General features: G+C 41.4%; 1 protein-coding gene across 1 annotated transcript in view; it reads right to left on the bottom strand.

The window, feature by feature from the left end:
* The window catches only part of LOC129108674 (metabotropic glutamate receptor 8-like), a 118,892-nt gene that overhangs the window by 17,691 nt on the left and 84,181 nt on the right, over nucleotides 1-17,020 (bottom strand). Inside the window, exons 7-8 of the mRNA XM_054620556.1 lie at nucleotides 5,208-5,347; nucleotides 2,481-3,416 (exon numbers count right to left, since the gene is read on the bottom strand). Coding sequence (XP_054476531.1) covers nucleotides 2,481-3,416; nucleotides 5,208-5,347 — 1,076 coding nt within the window. The remainder of the gene's footprint in view (nucleotides 1-2,480; nucleotides 3,417-5,207; nucleotides 5,348-17,020) is intronic.

The raw sequence follows: 17,020 nt of genomic DNA, 5'->3' as shown, positions 1-17,020 counted from the left end.
TGCATGTTAGTGGCTCGACGGTCTAATGGGACCAAAGTATTGGACTGCTGCCACATGTTAAAAGGATGTGGGAAGCATGAGTTAAAAGAAGATGTCGGGTGACAGATCTTGCTTTCCTTCGTCTTCAATGAAGGTCATCTGTGTTCCTTCAGCAGGTTGTTAAAAGCTCGCTTTTTTCTGGATCATTTCTGTGTGTGTAGTCAAAACGCAAAGTAAGCTCCTTTTAGATGCAGCACAATAGCATACAACGTCACTGGGAAGACGCAATTTGGTCTCATCAGTTAAAAATGTTTTAGCTTGTTTCAGAATGTGTATTTCTTCGACAGGAATGTGCCTTGGATTCTCCCACACCGAACGTCCCTCCCTGAAGGTATCACATGATCAGGGTGGATTCAAGTGTCTTTAGGAGAAGTCAGGCAATCACCAAAGTTCAAATCATCCTCTGGGCTCCACAAACGCCTTTACACGGAGTGTTGGTTGTAATATAGACATACTGAAAACTCTTCAAGAAGTACTACCCTGAGCCTTCCTCGTAACACTTATTGCATTCGTATTTGTTTACTGCACTTATCCTATTCGTAGTAGTTTGTAGCACTTATTATATTCGTATTAGTCTGTTGCAATTATTGTTTTCGTAGTAATTTGCCTCTGCACTGTACTTTTGCTCTGGTTTATGCTCTTAGATGCTTGTTTAAGAAAGGAGATGCACTGATGACTTCTGGTGACTAGTAGTTCTCTTGAATACCTATGTTGAATACACTTCCTGTAAGTCGCTTTGGATAAAAGCGTCTGCTAAATGACTGTAATGTAATGTAATGTAATGTAATGTATATTGTAGTCTGGAACAAAAGCTGGACCTTAAGACAGACTGACAGTCACCATTTTAAGTTTAACTCAGAGGCTTAAAGGCTGAAGAAGCATTTGTATGCCTTTATTAGAGATTTGCATTGTGGGACAGATGGGGAACAAGGCCCATAGCCAGACTCTTGGGCTACAGGGGCCTTTGGCTTTTATAATACCATCAGTAAGTTATAAATGTTATAATCACTGGGATGACTTTAGTTACTTTGGGTAGACTATGAAGATTTTTCCAGAATGTGCCGTGTTGATGTGATGTCCATATTAGGGTTATCATCATGTCTAAAACAACAAATCATTAGCAGCTGAACAGCAGCAGCAGAGCAAAGACTGATACACTAGGTTTAGAGGAGATGACAGTGAATCGCTCCACCTGTCCTCTGGATCTCCCCACAGACACGATAATGAGCAAAATCCTCCATCTGGCATCTCGCTTACAGCAAACTCAACCCAAAAAACTCAACCCCAAAAAACAGTCGTCTGAATGTGCTAAATTTAATTCGGCTCTAATTAGTTTTGTGCGGCGAGGCTGCAGAGCAGACTGGACAGGGCCTGTGGTGATCAGAAAAGAATCAATCATCAATCAGTCAGTCAGAACGGAGCATTAACTCTGGTTTGCCATCGCTGAAAACAAAACAAAAACTCTTCATTTAACATGTGTAGAGACCGCTCCCAGCTAGAAGTCCCGTCTTTTTAAGTGCTGCAAGGATGACGCAAATTTTTGGGGCCATCCCGAAAGTTATCATTGGACTGGTTCCCTCGAATAAAAACAAATGGCTAGGAAATTATCCATTTTCTCTGCAATGGTTTAATGGTTTCCCGATTGGAGAATGGATGCTACCTACTGCTTTTCTTGATTTACCAGCTCCTAAAAATCGCATAACTTAAGTGAAAGGAAACAAGCATCCATTTAGAATTTATTTTGCCTATTTCATTCGAAATTGCAGTTAAAATGTGCAGTACATTTGGAAAGAACCTATTTTATGGTAATGTATACTAGCTCTAAACCTTGCAATGAAAGATCAATCTTCATTTCTTCCTTGTGTCTTCTACAAATATCGTGGTGTTAACTTTTTACCAAAGTCTGTTAGCATAATGTAGTAGCCATCAGGTGCATGTTTTAGACCTTTCTAAAGTGTTGTAGTCTTAAAATGAGTCAGCTAAAGTTTTAGACCAAATCATAAAAACTAATGTTAAAGTTCTCACTAGCTAGAACTGAATATCTGCCAGAAACACTTCAAAATCAACTGTCCCCAGGAGCTTTTGTCTACTTATATCTGAAATAAGAGTTTGGAGCCTTTAGCCCAATTAGTAACTCTGATGCCTCAGCGTTATCTCTTATTTCTGCATATCAGGATTCATCGCTCGTTGTGTAATACATTGGAAAAAAATATAAAAGTTACAAATCCACAAGTTTTCACAAAACGAGTAAAAAAGAAGAAAAGATTTCACAATTACAAGTCACAGCATCTCAATACGCTGCCATCTGTGTCGGACAGAAAACATACAGTATGTGAGTTGATGCTGCTGACAGTGTGCCTTTCCATTTATAAACTGTGCTGGAGGGCTGAACATTACATAAAACACCACATGTACATTATTTATCACAGAGGCACACTCACCCGCTCCGCCGACTGCGCCGTGCCGAAGAAGATGGGGATGAAGGCGAGCCAGATGATGCAGGTCGTGTACATAGTAAATCCAATGGGTTTGGCCTCGTTGAAGGTCTCTGGCACGCCGCGCGTCTTGATGGCGTAAACAGTGCATGTGACCATCAAGAGGATGCTGTATCCCAGCGAGCAGATGAGCGACAGGTCGGAGATGTCGCACTTGAGGACGCCGCGAGCGTTCCCGGGATCCTGCGTGCGCTGCTCGCCGTAGTCCACGAAGGTGTGCGGCGGGTCGGCGGTGAACCACACGAGGACGCCCAGCAGCTGGACTGAGATGAGCGAGAAGGTGATGACCAGCTGGGAGGCCGGCGAGATGAAGCGCGGCGCCGTCACGGCCTTCTTGCCCTGCTCGAAGATGCGATGGATGCGGTTGGTCTTGGTGAGCAGCGCGGCGTTGCTGAAGCACATGCCGAGGCCTAGGAAGATTCGGCGGAACGAGCAGACGGCCACGTCGGGTGCAGCGATCATGGGGAAGGTGATGACGTAACAAAGGAAGATGCCCGTCAACAGCACGTAGCTCATTTCCCGCCCTGAGGCGCGAACAATGGGGGTGTCGTTGTATCGCACAAAGGTGACAATGACAAAGGTGGTGGCGATGATTCCCAGGACGGAGATGAAGACGGGCAACAGCGCCCACGGCGAGCTCCACTCCAGCTTGATGATGGGGATGGCCTGGCAGCTGGTGCGGTTCTGGTCGGGTCTCTTCTCGTAGGGGCAGAGCTCGCAGGTGAACTCGCTGGCCTGGAAGTGGTATCCCTCGCAGCGCTCGCAGTGCCAGCAGCACGGGACGCCCTTCACCACCTTCTTCCTCTCGCCGGTCCGGCAGGGCAGGCTGCACACCGAGGCCGGCAGCGAGGAGTCGCCGGTGGTCCACTGGAGGGTCTCCATCTGGAGGGGGTTGGAGAACGAACCAGTCTGGTCAACATTTATCTTTGCACTCAAAAGCCAATCAAACAGCTCAACAACATCAGAATTATTATATAACCACATCTTATTTCAACCCATAGACTGTAAATTACATTACATTACAGTCATTTAGCAGACGCTTTTATCCAAAGCGACTTACAATCAGTAGTATATTACATATCATTCACCCATTCACACACTGATGACAGGGCTACCCATTTGGGGTTAAGTGTCTTGCCCAAGGACACATCAACTGCCGAAGCCGGGTATTGAACCACTGACCCTCTGAATGGAGAACGTCTTGTAGCCTCGATTTGGCATTTTGACCATCGCCATCTTGACTTTTTGCATGAACGGAATTGACCATATTTGGACTGACGAGGTTTAATGTAGAGATGCCATATAAGTCTCTGGTAGAGACCTGCCAATCAGTGTGTAGCCCCGCCCTAAAGCATCCCCTGCTTTATGGTCTGTTTGACTCTAAATGGAGCATCATTTACTAAATGAACATCATGCTGTATTGAAGAAGACTTGAAACTAGAGATTGAGACCATAAACTCATGTTTACAATGTTTACTGAGGGAATAAATCAAGAGAGACGTAGAGTCATTTTCTCATAGACTTCTATACAACCAGAGGAGTCGCCCCCTGGTGGACACTAGAGAGAATGCAGCTTAAAGACACTTTTGCGTCAGCTTCACTCTTCAGAACCAGAGGTTGCAGCCTAGATTAACCACATTTCTAAATCAAGGTAGGTTAACAAGTAACAATGGCAACAAAGCTTAAGCTTGGTGAAATACTTAATACTTAAATACTTAACAAATGGTTAAACAGACTGCAAACACTGTACAACATGGAGGAGGATTGAAACACTGTTCCTTTGGTCAGTGGACTGACTGTGCTCTCAGGTGTCCACATGAAGACAATAATGGACTCCCACACAGACCCAGTGTGGATTCATAATGTGGAAATATTGCAGAAGATAACAAAGTTAAAGAGTTCAGCAAACATCTTTCATTGAGACTCTCTCAACTCAAAGTTCACTTAGTACTTTGTTACCAAGCTTGAGTTGAGGTTGTTTTGTCAAACTGCTGTTTCCAACATCCAGAGAAAACTCATCATGTTTGGTGAAGAGCATCTTTAGGTTTGCTCATTAATAGGAGGGTAAATTAACAAGTTGGAAAGAGTTGGAAATATTTCTCATTCACCATTTACCAATTTCATCTTCCACAGAATCCGCATTAAGACCATGTCCATTATCAGGCTGTTAAGGTGTTGAATCAACCCTGATGTGCCAGATGGTTTGTTACACAGAACCATCTGAGAAACCATCATTGGAAGATGTTTGGAAAAAGGGCGGGCACTCTCAATTGATACTTGGCAGGTGATTGGATGAACCAACTGTCAATCTGTCGAACTCTTGCCAAAGCAAGTCGGGAGAAGAATGAAAACACCTTTTCCATCGATAGAAAACCCTTCAATCCCGTTCTTTGCTCTTCTTTCAATGAACACATACTCCCCAGATTTGATACATCTGATTCTATGGCAGGAGTTATGCAAACCTTGTTGATTGGCCCAATGTGGTTTGGACGGAGTGGTATGGACACATTACTTGACAAGATGGATTTTCCGTGCAGTCTCGTACTATTGCGAGAATCCAGCTGCCATGCAAGCTTAGTCAAAATGATCAACATCATCACTTCAATGATGACTTGTTTCACTCTGGTTTACAGATGCTGACAAAATAAGAAGATTGAGATCATTGGTCCTTACGTCTAGATGCAGCTGATTGGTCCAGTGTCCGATGACCTTGTACTCTGCCGTCGACCTGTTGTTGATCTGATACTGGAAGATGTCGTAGCGTCCGGGAGCGTCGCCGTTCTCGTTGAAGGTGACGGGAGTCCCTGCACTTCCTGTATAAAACAAAAAGACAAGAACAGAAGCCTGACTCAGAATTTGATGGCAAACATTTATTTAGGTGTCTTTGTTTACTGGGACAGTAATTGAACATAATTTGGTTATAACCGTGTGATCAAGCTTATGAGTTTCTTGATGCCATACTGCTCGTCTCACACTCTTACATTTGTCTGAGCTGTTCTATCTTAGATCACTTGTTGACAAATGTAACTTTGGGTTATTTGTCTGCCCGCTTACTGATTGGCTCCTGGTGTCGTCACTCAAAGTTCTCTTTCTTCCACAGTTTCAAGAAAACATGACATCCAAGACAAACACTTATCCCACCCAATGGAGGTAGGTGATGCAATGTGCCAATGTGTGGTGATTGTTTGGACATACTGAAGTAGATTTCTAAGAAGAAATGTTATAATATATTAAAGTATAGTATAGTATAGTACAGTATAAACAAAGCTTCAATTAGGGATTAGAACATCATGATGGAAGTATATGATGGTCATTCTCATGCTCTAGTATGTCTCAAAGTTGTTTAAATAAAATAGCATCAACTCTAAATTTGAGTTGATGGCTCTAATAATTTTTGTTCACTTGAGAATTGTTAAGAATTATTTAAAAAATCCCAAATTAAGTCACAAAGACCTTGAGTAAGAGAAAAGAAAAATCCATTCTGTGATTTGGTTTTTAAAACATTTGGAGGTTTTTTGACGATGAAAATGAAAATGATTTCAGATTCATGAATGAATCAATATGAATCCAAACTGACCACAGCCACCTTTCTCTGTTAAAGACTCTCAGTGATTCGGCCGGTGTGTTTTGTAGCCGATGCAGGTTTGAGTCATCTTATCACAGTTTCCTCTCCAGCTCGTCACCAGAACAACCACGCGAACGTCTTGTTGCCATATTGTCTCACTCCTCCCTGCCAAGTTAAAAACCTCATGTTGTCTCACACCGTTCACACTAAGCCTGCCGATTATTAATATTTGAATCATCTGAAACTTCAGTCAGACTCAGATGTTATGGTTTCTATTGTTATTGCTCCAGAGTAGTGATGTTAAAACTGCCACATACTGTGTTCAATAATAATACTTTTTTTATACAATTATATTATGCTGTAAAGTGATTTGTCACCTGACATCATAGAACAAGCTCCTTCATGTCTTTAATTATGCATGAAGCTTTATTTTGTTTAATTCATGAATCTACAAGTGATAACAAACGCTCCCTTTTAACAACATCATTTTCATAATTTACAGATTTTGATCGATATGATTGACATGATTACACAGGGATTTTGTGTGAAAACTTTAGTTTAATGTATGGATTGACGAGCTCAGCTCAGAATATGAATATAAAAACAAAATGACCTCATGGAATTTAATAAAATAATTGGTAATAGTTAAACTACTTAGGGGCAAATTCACAAAGAATGGATCACGGACGTCGCTATCTACTCCGTCTCAAGGTCCGATTCACAAAAAATAAATCATGCAAGTTATATCGTAGTCAAAAACAGCCATAAAGGTTTGCAGCTGAATGGAATTTGCCCGGCTTTGCAAATGATTGCTATTATCCATGTGATGAATTATAAATGTGCTTGAGGCCATATACTCCTACATATTCTGTTGGGTAAAAAAATACATAACAATGAGGAAAATACCTATTACATTCTTTTATTGTTTTTAAAAGACATTGTTTTGTTTATTTAATACCTGCAGCCATCCCACAGCAGCAGGAACGATCAGTGTTTCTCCCCTTTAAGGAAAGGCACAGCAGTGTAACTTCATTGATTCGATTGTTTATTTTCTCATATATTTTCAGATATTACGTGTAGAGGAGCGTTATTCGTTTATTCTTCATGGCACAGCTGTCAATGCATCCTGTCACTGCGTCCCAAAATAAACGACAGCCTTCATAACGTTTCCACCAACTCTCTGAAGACACTTAAAATGTCAATGTAACTGCGTCTGGAAATGAGCGCGGAATCTTTGTGAATTGGTATCGTTTTTGCAACGAGGCCCATTTGCACAAAAAGGGTCCAATTTTCTCCGAACGTCTGCATATAATCTTATTCATACGTACAAATCACACAGAAGCAATACGACGCAATTTTCTTGGGTTTTTTTTGTCTTTTTTTTGTCCCCGAGTGTTTTGCAGCAAGACTTTTCTTTGCAATGTAAGTTTTGTAAGGGCTGACTTTTCTCAACATCTCATCCACTTTTGTAATTTTCATGACAGATCAATTGAAGTCACAGATTTGTATTTTTTTTCAGTAAAACATACTAAATAATGAGCCTTAGTGAGTGTTGTTAAGGTTAAGTACATATAAGTGGCATTTAACATGCAATTTGAAGACTAACAAATAAAAATATAGGTTTGATTCAAATCTAGATGGGAATCAGATTTTTCTTTAGACAAGTTTAGGAAAAAGAATACATACATGAACTGATTTTTGCAAAACCTTTTTTCATGTTGAATCAGATCACAATTGAAGCTGTAGAGAGATTTTGTTTCTCCATGGAGAGGTTTTGTTTGACCAGGACCAGATCCTATAACTATAACCTGAACCGGACCGCTTAAATAACTTCTGAAGAGACACAGAATATTATTATTAATATACAATTTTACAAATATATCGAAACCTTAAAGTAAGGCGCCTTTGAAAAAAACATTTATTTGTTATAATAATGAAAAAATATCACTCTTCGTCCAACCCTGTCTCTAAAAAGTTACATTTATATCCTTCAAATTGTATTTCAAGTAAATGTAATGCCACCTGGATTTCTTTTTCACAGTGTTGATAGTGAACGTATCTGCAAAATGTATTACTTTTACCTTTATTACATTTGTGCATTTGGGCAATTTGGGCGATCTCAAAGAAGAAGCAAAATAACGAAAGTCTAATACAGTCCATCCAACGAGCATTTAAGACGGATGAAATCGGACTGTTAACCCTTAGAGAACGACATAGAACAGTTTTTGTCTTTTTTAGAGGGGGACAGAGGATCTTAAGCGAGAGACATGGAGCCTGAAGATTAATTGGAGATGCAGCTCAGCAGCGTGTGTCAAGTTGTTCAAGTCATAAATCATAATAATAATTAATGAATCCGGGCTAAGAGCATCATGATGGATGTATGCAATGGTCTTTCTCCTTGTCTATTATATGTCTCTATTTGTCTCATAAGTTGTTGGAGCAATATTTGGGTCCATGCCATTTGTATCACAGTTTTTGGTGCAGAATTTTAACATTACTGACCAGTAGAATGATTAAAAATGATTAAAAATCCTTCCAAACAACCACATAAAGACACAAAGAACTTGGGGAAGACTAAAGACTAAATAATTGCATTTTTCAACCAACTGTTCTGGAAACTGCTCAGGAACCCCTTTCATTGGTAATATACCGAGAGAAGCCAGACATCCTCTGGATACCACTCGTCTCTAGCTTGTGATTGTAAAGTATCATGAGTTTAAAAAAGCGCTCTAGTTTAAAAAATGGTCTCACTATGAGAAATGGCTAACACTGGGGACTACACACATGAATAGAAATTGGCTCATTGGGTCCACGAGAGTCTCAGCTTCACATTCATACCCAAGTTATGCAACTCCAAGACTGTTTAGGGACCCTAGTACGCAGCAATATTCAAATACATCATTTTTAGTAGAGGCGAAAAATAACAGCATGCAAAATACTGCATGGGATTAGCATAAAGTGGGCTAGCATATCTTCTTCACTTTAGCTTCAGGACAGAGCCTACTGCAGCGTTTTAAAGACAGATCCTGCAGGTCTCAGGGTCCAGGAGGTGGTTTTAAATGCAATATATCATCTGTATAAATATTAATGTTTCTTCATTCATGCCTGGAGTGTTTGAACATTGCAAAGAACACAGATGTTCTCTTAATCCTCCTAAACTTGATGTTTTGTTTCCAGAATCAGCCTGGTTGTTTTTCTTTCACGGTATTGTGTGTCCTTCGTACGGGAGAGCTGCCCTCCTCGCTGCGGGGCGAATTCAACATCGGGGGGGGGGGGGACGGCGGAGTCTCGAACTGGAAGCGGATTAGTTTGGAGCCGGTGAAGCCAAGAGGAAGAGCAGCAGATTGGAGCTAAAGAGCCGAGCAACAACAACTAAAAGGAAACAGATTTCATAATGAAGTGAGTGGGCGCCCGTTTGATTCTCTCCTGCCCTGAATTCGTTCCTTAACACGAATAAAAGCATCACAAATCACATCAGCGTGGCGATGATTCACCAAAACTCGCCTCAGGATGGAGAGCCCCCCCATCCATCCCCAACACCACCTCGGCCTCTCCATCCCCTCCCCCCTTCACTTCCCTTCATTTCACTCCAGAGGATATCTGTGTTGATATAAAATGTCCTCGCTCCACATCATTTCCAAACAAGGTAATCGTGATAACTCTGTGGTGACACACGAAGACACAAACAGTCGGTTCTGCAGAATAAACTAGAATAAAAGCAGATTGTCTGCCTCCACCAAGTCAAGATACAGTTTACATTCCGTCCAAAATGTCTTCACTTCATCATTTTATCCTATTAGACATATGTGTGCAATTGTTATATTAAGCATATTCATTCTTGAGTTATGTCGAAAAACATGTTTTGTGAGGTCAAAGTGACTCGGTTGAAAGGTTGGTGTTTTTAGAACCACCCGCCGACCACGACCTCCTTCTTAAGTGGAGTTTGCCGCTCTTTATACTTCTTGGTTAACCATTACGTGGATTTCATTCAAATTGATTTTGTAGCTACTAACAAGGTGGCAACCTCTGGTTCTAAAGAGTGAAGCCGATGCTGAAGTGTCTTAAAGCTGTATTCTCTCTCCTGTCCACCAGGGGGCGACTCCTCTGGTTGTATAGAAGTCTATGAGAAAATGACTCTACTTCTCTCTTGATTTATTCCCTCAGTAAACATTGTAAACATGAGTTTATGGTCTCAATCTCTAGTTTCAAGTCTTCTTCAATACAGCATGATGTTCATTTAGTAAATGATGCTCCATTTAGAGTCAAACAGACCATAAAGCAGGGGATGCTTTAGGGGCGGGGCTACCTTGCGTCTTTACGTCACTCCTCCACAGTCCAAATATGGTCACTGATTGCAAAAAAGTCAAGATGGCCACGGCTAAAACCCTGAACTTGAGGCTTCATAACATCAGTCCACAAACCAATGGGTGACGTCACGAAGACTACGTCCACTTCTAATATACAGTCTGTGGTAAAACTGTGTAATACTTGTTTTTTCGACAATCCCTTGAGATTTGAAACCATAAATACTCCTTCTACGTGTTGAGTGGAAGTTCTGACTAAATGTGAACTTTATTTTTCCAGCCTGTCGATACATGCTTTCTCACAGCTGCAGTTTGTCATCCAGTCAGAGGAGAAAGAGACGTGATGCTCCATTAATCCACCCGTTTTCGACCCGATGGATCCGTTGGCAGCAGCAGCAGCAGCTCTTCCTCTTCCTCGCCGCGCTGACAGGAAGCGTGTGTTGCACAGAAACACAGCGAAGCGAGCGCCTCAGAGTTTTATTGAACCGGTCCTCAGGTATCGATTGTTTCCGGGAGACCTTGGCGGGCGGCGTGGGCGGCGAGAGCTGCAGCTCGTCCATTCATCCGTGTGATAATACGTGCTCACTCTGCTCTTTACTCTGACTGCAGCTCATTCAGGTTCCTTCACGCCTCGTTCAGCTGTTTTGTTTGATTTCAGCCCCAATAAAGTTTTCATCATTCTTGATTCAACACCTCAATGTTATTATGTGCCATTCCCTTCAGATGTGTCACATCCACAGTAGGTGGCTGCTGATTTTGTGATATCTAATACCCTAACATCATGTTAGAGGTTTTCAGGAAGAGAGATTAAATTAAACCTCTTAAATAAAACACACAGAGACCTGAAAGCTTTGCAAACACACGGTAACCAGAGGGAGGTTTGGAGGTTTTAAGCTCATAGTCACTAAAGTCGTGATAGATGCATAACCTCATGTGATGATCTGCATATATTTAAATATACGACATTTTAATAAAACAAAAAGTTTGTACCACTAATTTGCATGTAAAAAAATGTTTTCAAACTGTTGTTTTTGTCATGAGTACTTAAACACAGAACGCAAATTTTACGCAGTGAAAAAGCATTGTAATCTTCGTAACCAGGTTGATTTCCTGAGGTTTGGTTGTACGAATCACTTTGTGCTGAACGGACATATTAAAAACATACACTATATAGTACAACAACACTGAGGCTCTGGAGCACAATAGCTTAGGCTTTACACCAGTTTACCTCATACATATTTAATGAAGGCTGAGAAACCGAAACATACTGAATCTAGAGATTCTAGACACTTAAATAAACCTGTAAACTCTAAGCAACGGGGTCTTTAAAAAGCTAAATATGTTCTTTAGAACAGAAGAAAAAGGAAGTGATATAGGTGGCAGGTTTTGACAAGGGCACAAAATGCCTCTGTGATTCTGATGCATCATATTTAATCCTTTTTTTTTTTCTTTTAAACTGTCCATTATTACATTACATTACATTACAGTCATTTAGCAGACGCTTTTATCCAAAGCGACTTACAGGAAGTGTAGTTTATTATGAGTTTGATAATATTAAAGAAGTGCAACGCTACATCTGAGGAGTAGCATTTAAAACAGACCCGAACACACTGAATCTATCCTTTCATCAGATCCTTCATTATTACCTATTTCCCCCCCAAGACTAAAACATTTCCGAAAAATGTTGAACTCCTCCTTTAATCTCGAGGTTCAAACGGCTGATCTCTCTCTGGCTGTTTCCTCTTCCTGCTTGGTTCAGCAGTTTATAAAAACGCTGCATATTTGAAGTGAAGTCCTAGCGGGAGATGAGCTCTTCACATATTCATCACTCCACACACCTACAGTATCTCCTCCCCCCTTCCTCCACCCTCCTCCCTTGATCCGACTGGAGAGGGTTTCTCCTCCTGCAGCTCCACAGGGTCAGTCACGCTGCATCCCTGTTAAAAACGGCAACAACAAGCTTTTATCGCCTCTTAGTAAGCATCTGCTGTCCAAATGAATCAGGAGGAATCTCTCCGACATCCCCCCCCCATTCCTCCCTCCCTCGCTCTGCAGATCGTGTTCAAACAGGACACTACAACGGGGGCCGGCTTTAGCCACGCTTGCTCTAATGCTAACATTAGCGCAAGCGTCTCGATTGGCCTCCCGACGCTCCTCTAAAAATAAGCACACGGGCCGGGGAGAGCGCGGGTGAGTTAGCGATTAGCTCCCGGGCCCGCCGTCGCCACGGAGGCCCTCGCCTCGTCCCGGAATTCCGCTGCATTTCATACATGGCATTATGGGTAACCCCGCTGCCCCCGTGTTCAGAGAAGTGAAGCATAAAAAAGACAAGAGCAGCAGCTCGAGTTTGATTTATGTCAGCGTTTGATGTATGTGAAGGCTCAACCGAGCATGCTGCGGATTCATGCAGGAGAAAGCCCCAAAAGCAGCGTGACACGTGCATGTGTGTGTGTGTGTGTGTGTGTGTGTGTGTGTGTGTGTGTGTGTGTGTGTGTGTGTGTGTGTGTGTGTGTGTGTTCGGGCCCTTAATAGGCTCAATCAGGCACAAACCACATGAGCCACATGCTGCTGAGCCAGGCTTCAGTGGTGATGCACGTGTGCTGCTGCAGAAGCTGAAACCTGGAGCTCCACAGAGGAGATGTTCTCCGAGGCGGCAGACCGGCTCGTTATCTCTCGTTACTCAGCGTCAAGTCTGTAGAATTAAAAAACGGAGCCGATCTTTGGTACCCAGAGTGAAGATGACAACTCAGAAGTAATTCCCCAAAGAAACCGATGACAGGAATGTTTATGTTCCTAATAAATGGATGTTTCAGCAATAAACCTTTGCTCCTCCCTCATTATCACCACTGAGGTGCCCTTGGGCAAGGCACTTAACCCAGATCTGCTCCAGTAGAGGTATGATTTCCAGTTGTTTTTTCTACCTCTGCAAATGGGTCATTTCAAGTGTAAGTTTTAATCTTTTCTTACGCTAGAATGATGTATTTTTTGTGATTTGTACATCATAATTTAAACAGCTTTATAATTATGTAGGCTATAATTAAGATAGATATTGCTTAACTGTCAGTAACTAATGTCATTTATGACTAATGAAAATAGGTTGGAGGCAGGGATGGATTAGTGAACTAGCCTAGCGAGCACAGACCCAAGGGCCGAAAGTGTCAGGGGCCCCAACCAGGGAGGGACTTAGAATGACTTAAAAAGAAACTTAAAACTACTGCAATACAAAACGACAAAACATCTACAGAGATGAAAAAGCGACCTGCAGAAACTATGAAAAGGGGTCAAGCAATCACGTAGAGACACAAACAACAACTAAAAACAACTACAAAAATATGCTAAATTACTACAAAAGACACAAAACAACTACCAAGAGATGCATAATGACTATAAAAAGACGCAAAACAACTTTAAAAAAGGGGTAAAACAACCACAAAGAGGCACATAATATCTAAAAAGAGACACAAAATAACTACAACAAGATGAAAAATGATCACAATTAGACAGAAAGCAAGGACAAAGGGTGCAAACCGACTACCAAAAGGGGCAAAACAACCACAAAGAGACATGAAACAACTGCAAAGAGATGCAAAACAACTATAAGATCTGTGCGTCTTGCTCCAATAAAAGGAAGCTTTTGCATGTCCGTGTCGAGGGGCCAATTGTCTCATAATTTGCCAGTGTTTTTTTTAAACAAGCAAATATGCTCATATATAACATATTGTAACAAATCATGTACTTAATTCCAGTTTTAACACCGTGAAGTTTTATTTTTGTTTCTATTTCCACTCCAGTTTCTGTAAGTGTTTCCTAGCAACAGTGATGCAACTTTGAACATAGCGGCTGCATCAGTTCTGTCAAAGTGATGGATTACACAACTAAAGCAAGTCATGCGTCTAAAGCTCGGAGAAGACAACTGGGAGACAAGAGAGCAAGAAGTTTCCACTGGTCCTCACAAAGACATGAGAACCAGAACACACACACACACACACACTTATTGTCCTGAATTCCTCCTTAATAAGATTCCTCCTCTGGGCTTTAATCTGAGAGATGACTGCCTAATCTTCCTGTCGGTGACACGTTTCCTGTTTCTGCCCCCGTTTGCGTTTAATTCACTGAACGAGGCGACTAACTGTTTAATGTTTAAGAAACCCACGACGTACCCGACTCTAACCGAGCACAGATTTACAGTTTCAGCCCTGTGGGTGAAAACGACCGCAGATTCAATGTTTAATGTCCTCCTCCTCCTCCTCCTCCTCCTCCTCCTCCTCCTCCTGCAGAAATAACATCCAGCAGCTCCTCACATCCATCAGAGATGAATCCCAGAGAGCTCCACACATCAGCCACAGAATCTGCTCCATCTCCTCCTCTTTCTCCGTTTTGCCTGTATCTCTCTGTGCTGAGCAGGTAGAAAGAAAAATTATTCAAATTGAATTCCACCGTGTGCAGGTATGAGGCTGGGAGGAGGAGGAGGAGGAGGAGGAGGAGGAGGAGGAGGAGGAGGAGGCATACGGGATGAGGGGATGATCTCCAATCTGAAGTATTATAATTTAGAGGAATTCATGGTGGAGTGGAAGCTACCAGAGAAGATTTCAACAGGAAGTATGACCAAAACGGATGTGTGCAGACATTCAGTGACAGGGTCACGTCTTCAAATGTTTTGTTTTTTTCTGACCAACAGTCCAAACTCCAAAATAATCAGTTTAAAATGATATTAAAAACAGATAAAAGTGGAGAAAATTGGCATTTAAGAAGCTCTAAATGTTGGAGAAGTGCCTTGAAACTATTCAGCGATAATCAAAATAGTAATTTCTGCCAATCAACGACTACATCGACAAAGTATAAACTGAAGGTACTTTACTTGAGTTTATCCATTTATGCTTCTTTATAATTCTCCTTCTCTACATCTCAGAGGTAACTATAGTACTTTTAACTCCAGCGCTTCTGCTAATAATAATAATGTACTTTTACATAAGTAAGACTTTTTAACACATGACTTAATTCTACTACTTTAACTTTTACTTCCTAAAATGGTGAACTATTCTTTTAAATGTAGCTCTGCAGTAAAAAAAAAAAAAGCATCAGTGATTGTCTGCTGCAGTCCAACGCTCAGCTGGTCACTCTGCGCCGAGGGACGCCAGGCACGAGGCCAGCTTTTACCCACAATCCACCAGTAGTTTACTGGGGCACATTGGTGGTCAAAGATCGCAGCAGGACACACGGGGAGCTTCAGAGCGACAAATCAAAGGGTCATCAGCTGACATGTCTCCTCCACCTGCACCAATCACAACAGTGTAGACAGGTGGATCATCACCAACTACCCTTCACAGGTTGACCTGATTGTGCATTGCGGGTAATATAGGTGGCAGGTTTTGACAAGGGCAAAAAATGCCTCTGATGCATCATATTTAATCCTTTTTTTTTCCCTTTTAAACTGTCCATTATGAGTTTGATAATATTAAAGAAGTGCAACGCTACATCTGAGGAGTAGCATTTAAAACAGACCCGAACACACTGAATCTATCCTTTCATCAGATCCTTCATTATTACCTATTTTCCCCCCAAGACTAAAGATATGTCTGGGTCATTGGTGATGGGCAGACATTCCTCTGTTTGGTTGATGATGAAAGGATCCAGAGAGTGTCACATTTAAGACGCTGTCACAGCATTTTCAATCAGCGTTACTATGACAACCAGCTAAGAATCCTGCCTACATTGACGATTGCTATCCCCAGTGGGAAACGAAATCTAGAAATGAACCTGGTACCAAAAGGGAGCTGAGTGGAGTCTACTCTAAAGTTCTGAGAAAAAAACACGGACAACTTCCAGACAGGAAAATGGATCACCAAAGAAATCCGGATGCATCTGTGCAATATTGAAATACGTGCACGGAATCTTGCGCCTGCCCATTCAGTGGAGATATTTCACATGATAATTAAAAGTCACAAAATCAGCAGGATTCATCCTCTGTGTACCACGAATATCTGTAAAACATTTCATGACAAATCCATCAAAAAGTTGTTGCCATATTTCAGTTTGGACCATAGTGTTGGACTGACTAATCAATAAAGCCATAGAGCTAAAAACTATTTTTTACAAGTTTAAATCGTGATACAAAGCAAATTCCTTAATGAATTTATTTGTTGTTAACTTGAAGGCATCAAGATACAATGCACAGAGAGGTGTCGGTGGTCTATTGCCAATAAAACTTCCTGCATAGATGTTTCACATTAAAAGCCTTCAGCACTTCTTAGGGCGTAATCCTTTACTTTCCTGGAAGGCTTTTAATATGGAAGATCTACAGGAAGTGTTAACAGTGTTAGAAAAAACAGGAAAGTAGAAGCATATAGTTGTAGGATTTGAATGTGGTGACATGACTGATGAGGAAATGTACATTAAACAACATTTAAAAGCTCTGAGACATTTTTGTTGCAATGAATCTTTCTCTGGAAGTGAACAGAATGTGCTGAATATATAATAAAACTGAAACAAATTAGAAGAAGGTAGAGAACAGTTGAAAAGGTTTGTTGCAGTTTGAATCCCAGCTGCTGGACTTCCTTTGACTGGGGATTATTTCACTTTTTTTTATATTTCTTGAAGTGTCTTTTGTTTTCATTTGT

The sequence above is a fragment of the Anoplopoma fimbria genome, chromosome 19, assembly GCF_027596085.1.
Source record: "Anoplopoma fimbria isolate UVic2021 breed Golden Eagle Sablefish chromosome 19, Afim_UVic_2022, whole genome shotgun sequence".
NCBI classification, from domain to species: Eukaryota; Metazoa; Chordata; class Actinopteri; order Perciformes; family Anoplopomatidae; genus Anoplopoma; species Anoplopoma fimbria.
The sequence above is the reverse complement of the archived record's forward strand: the minus strand, read 5'-3'. Positions and strand labels throughout refer to the sequence as shown.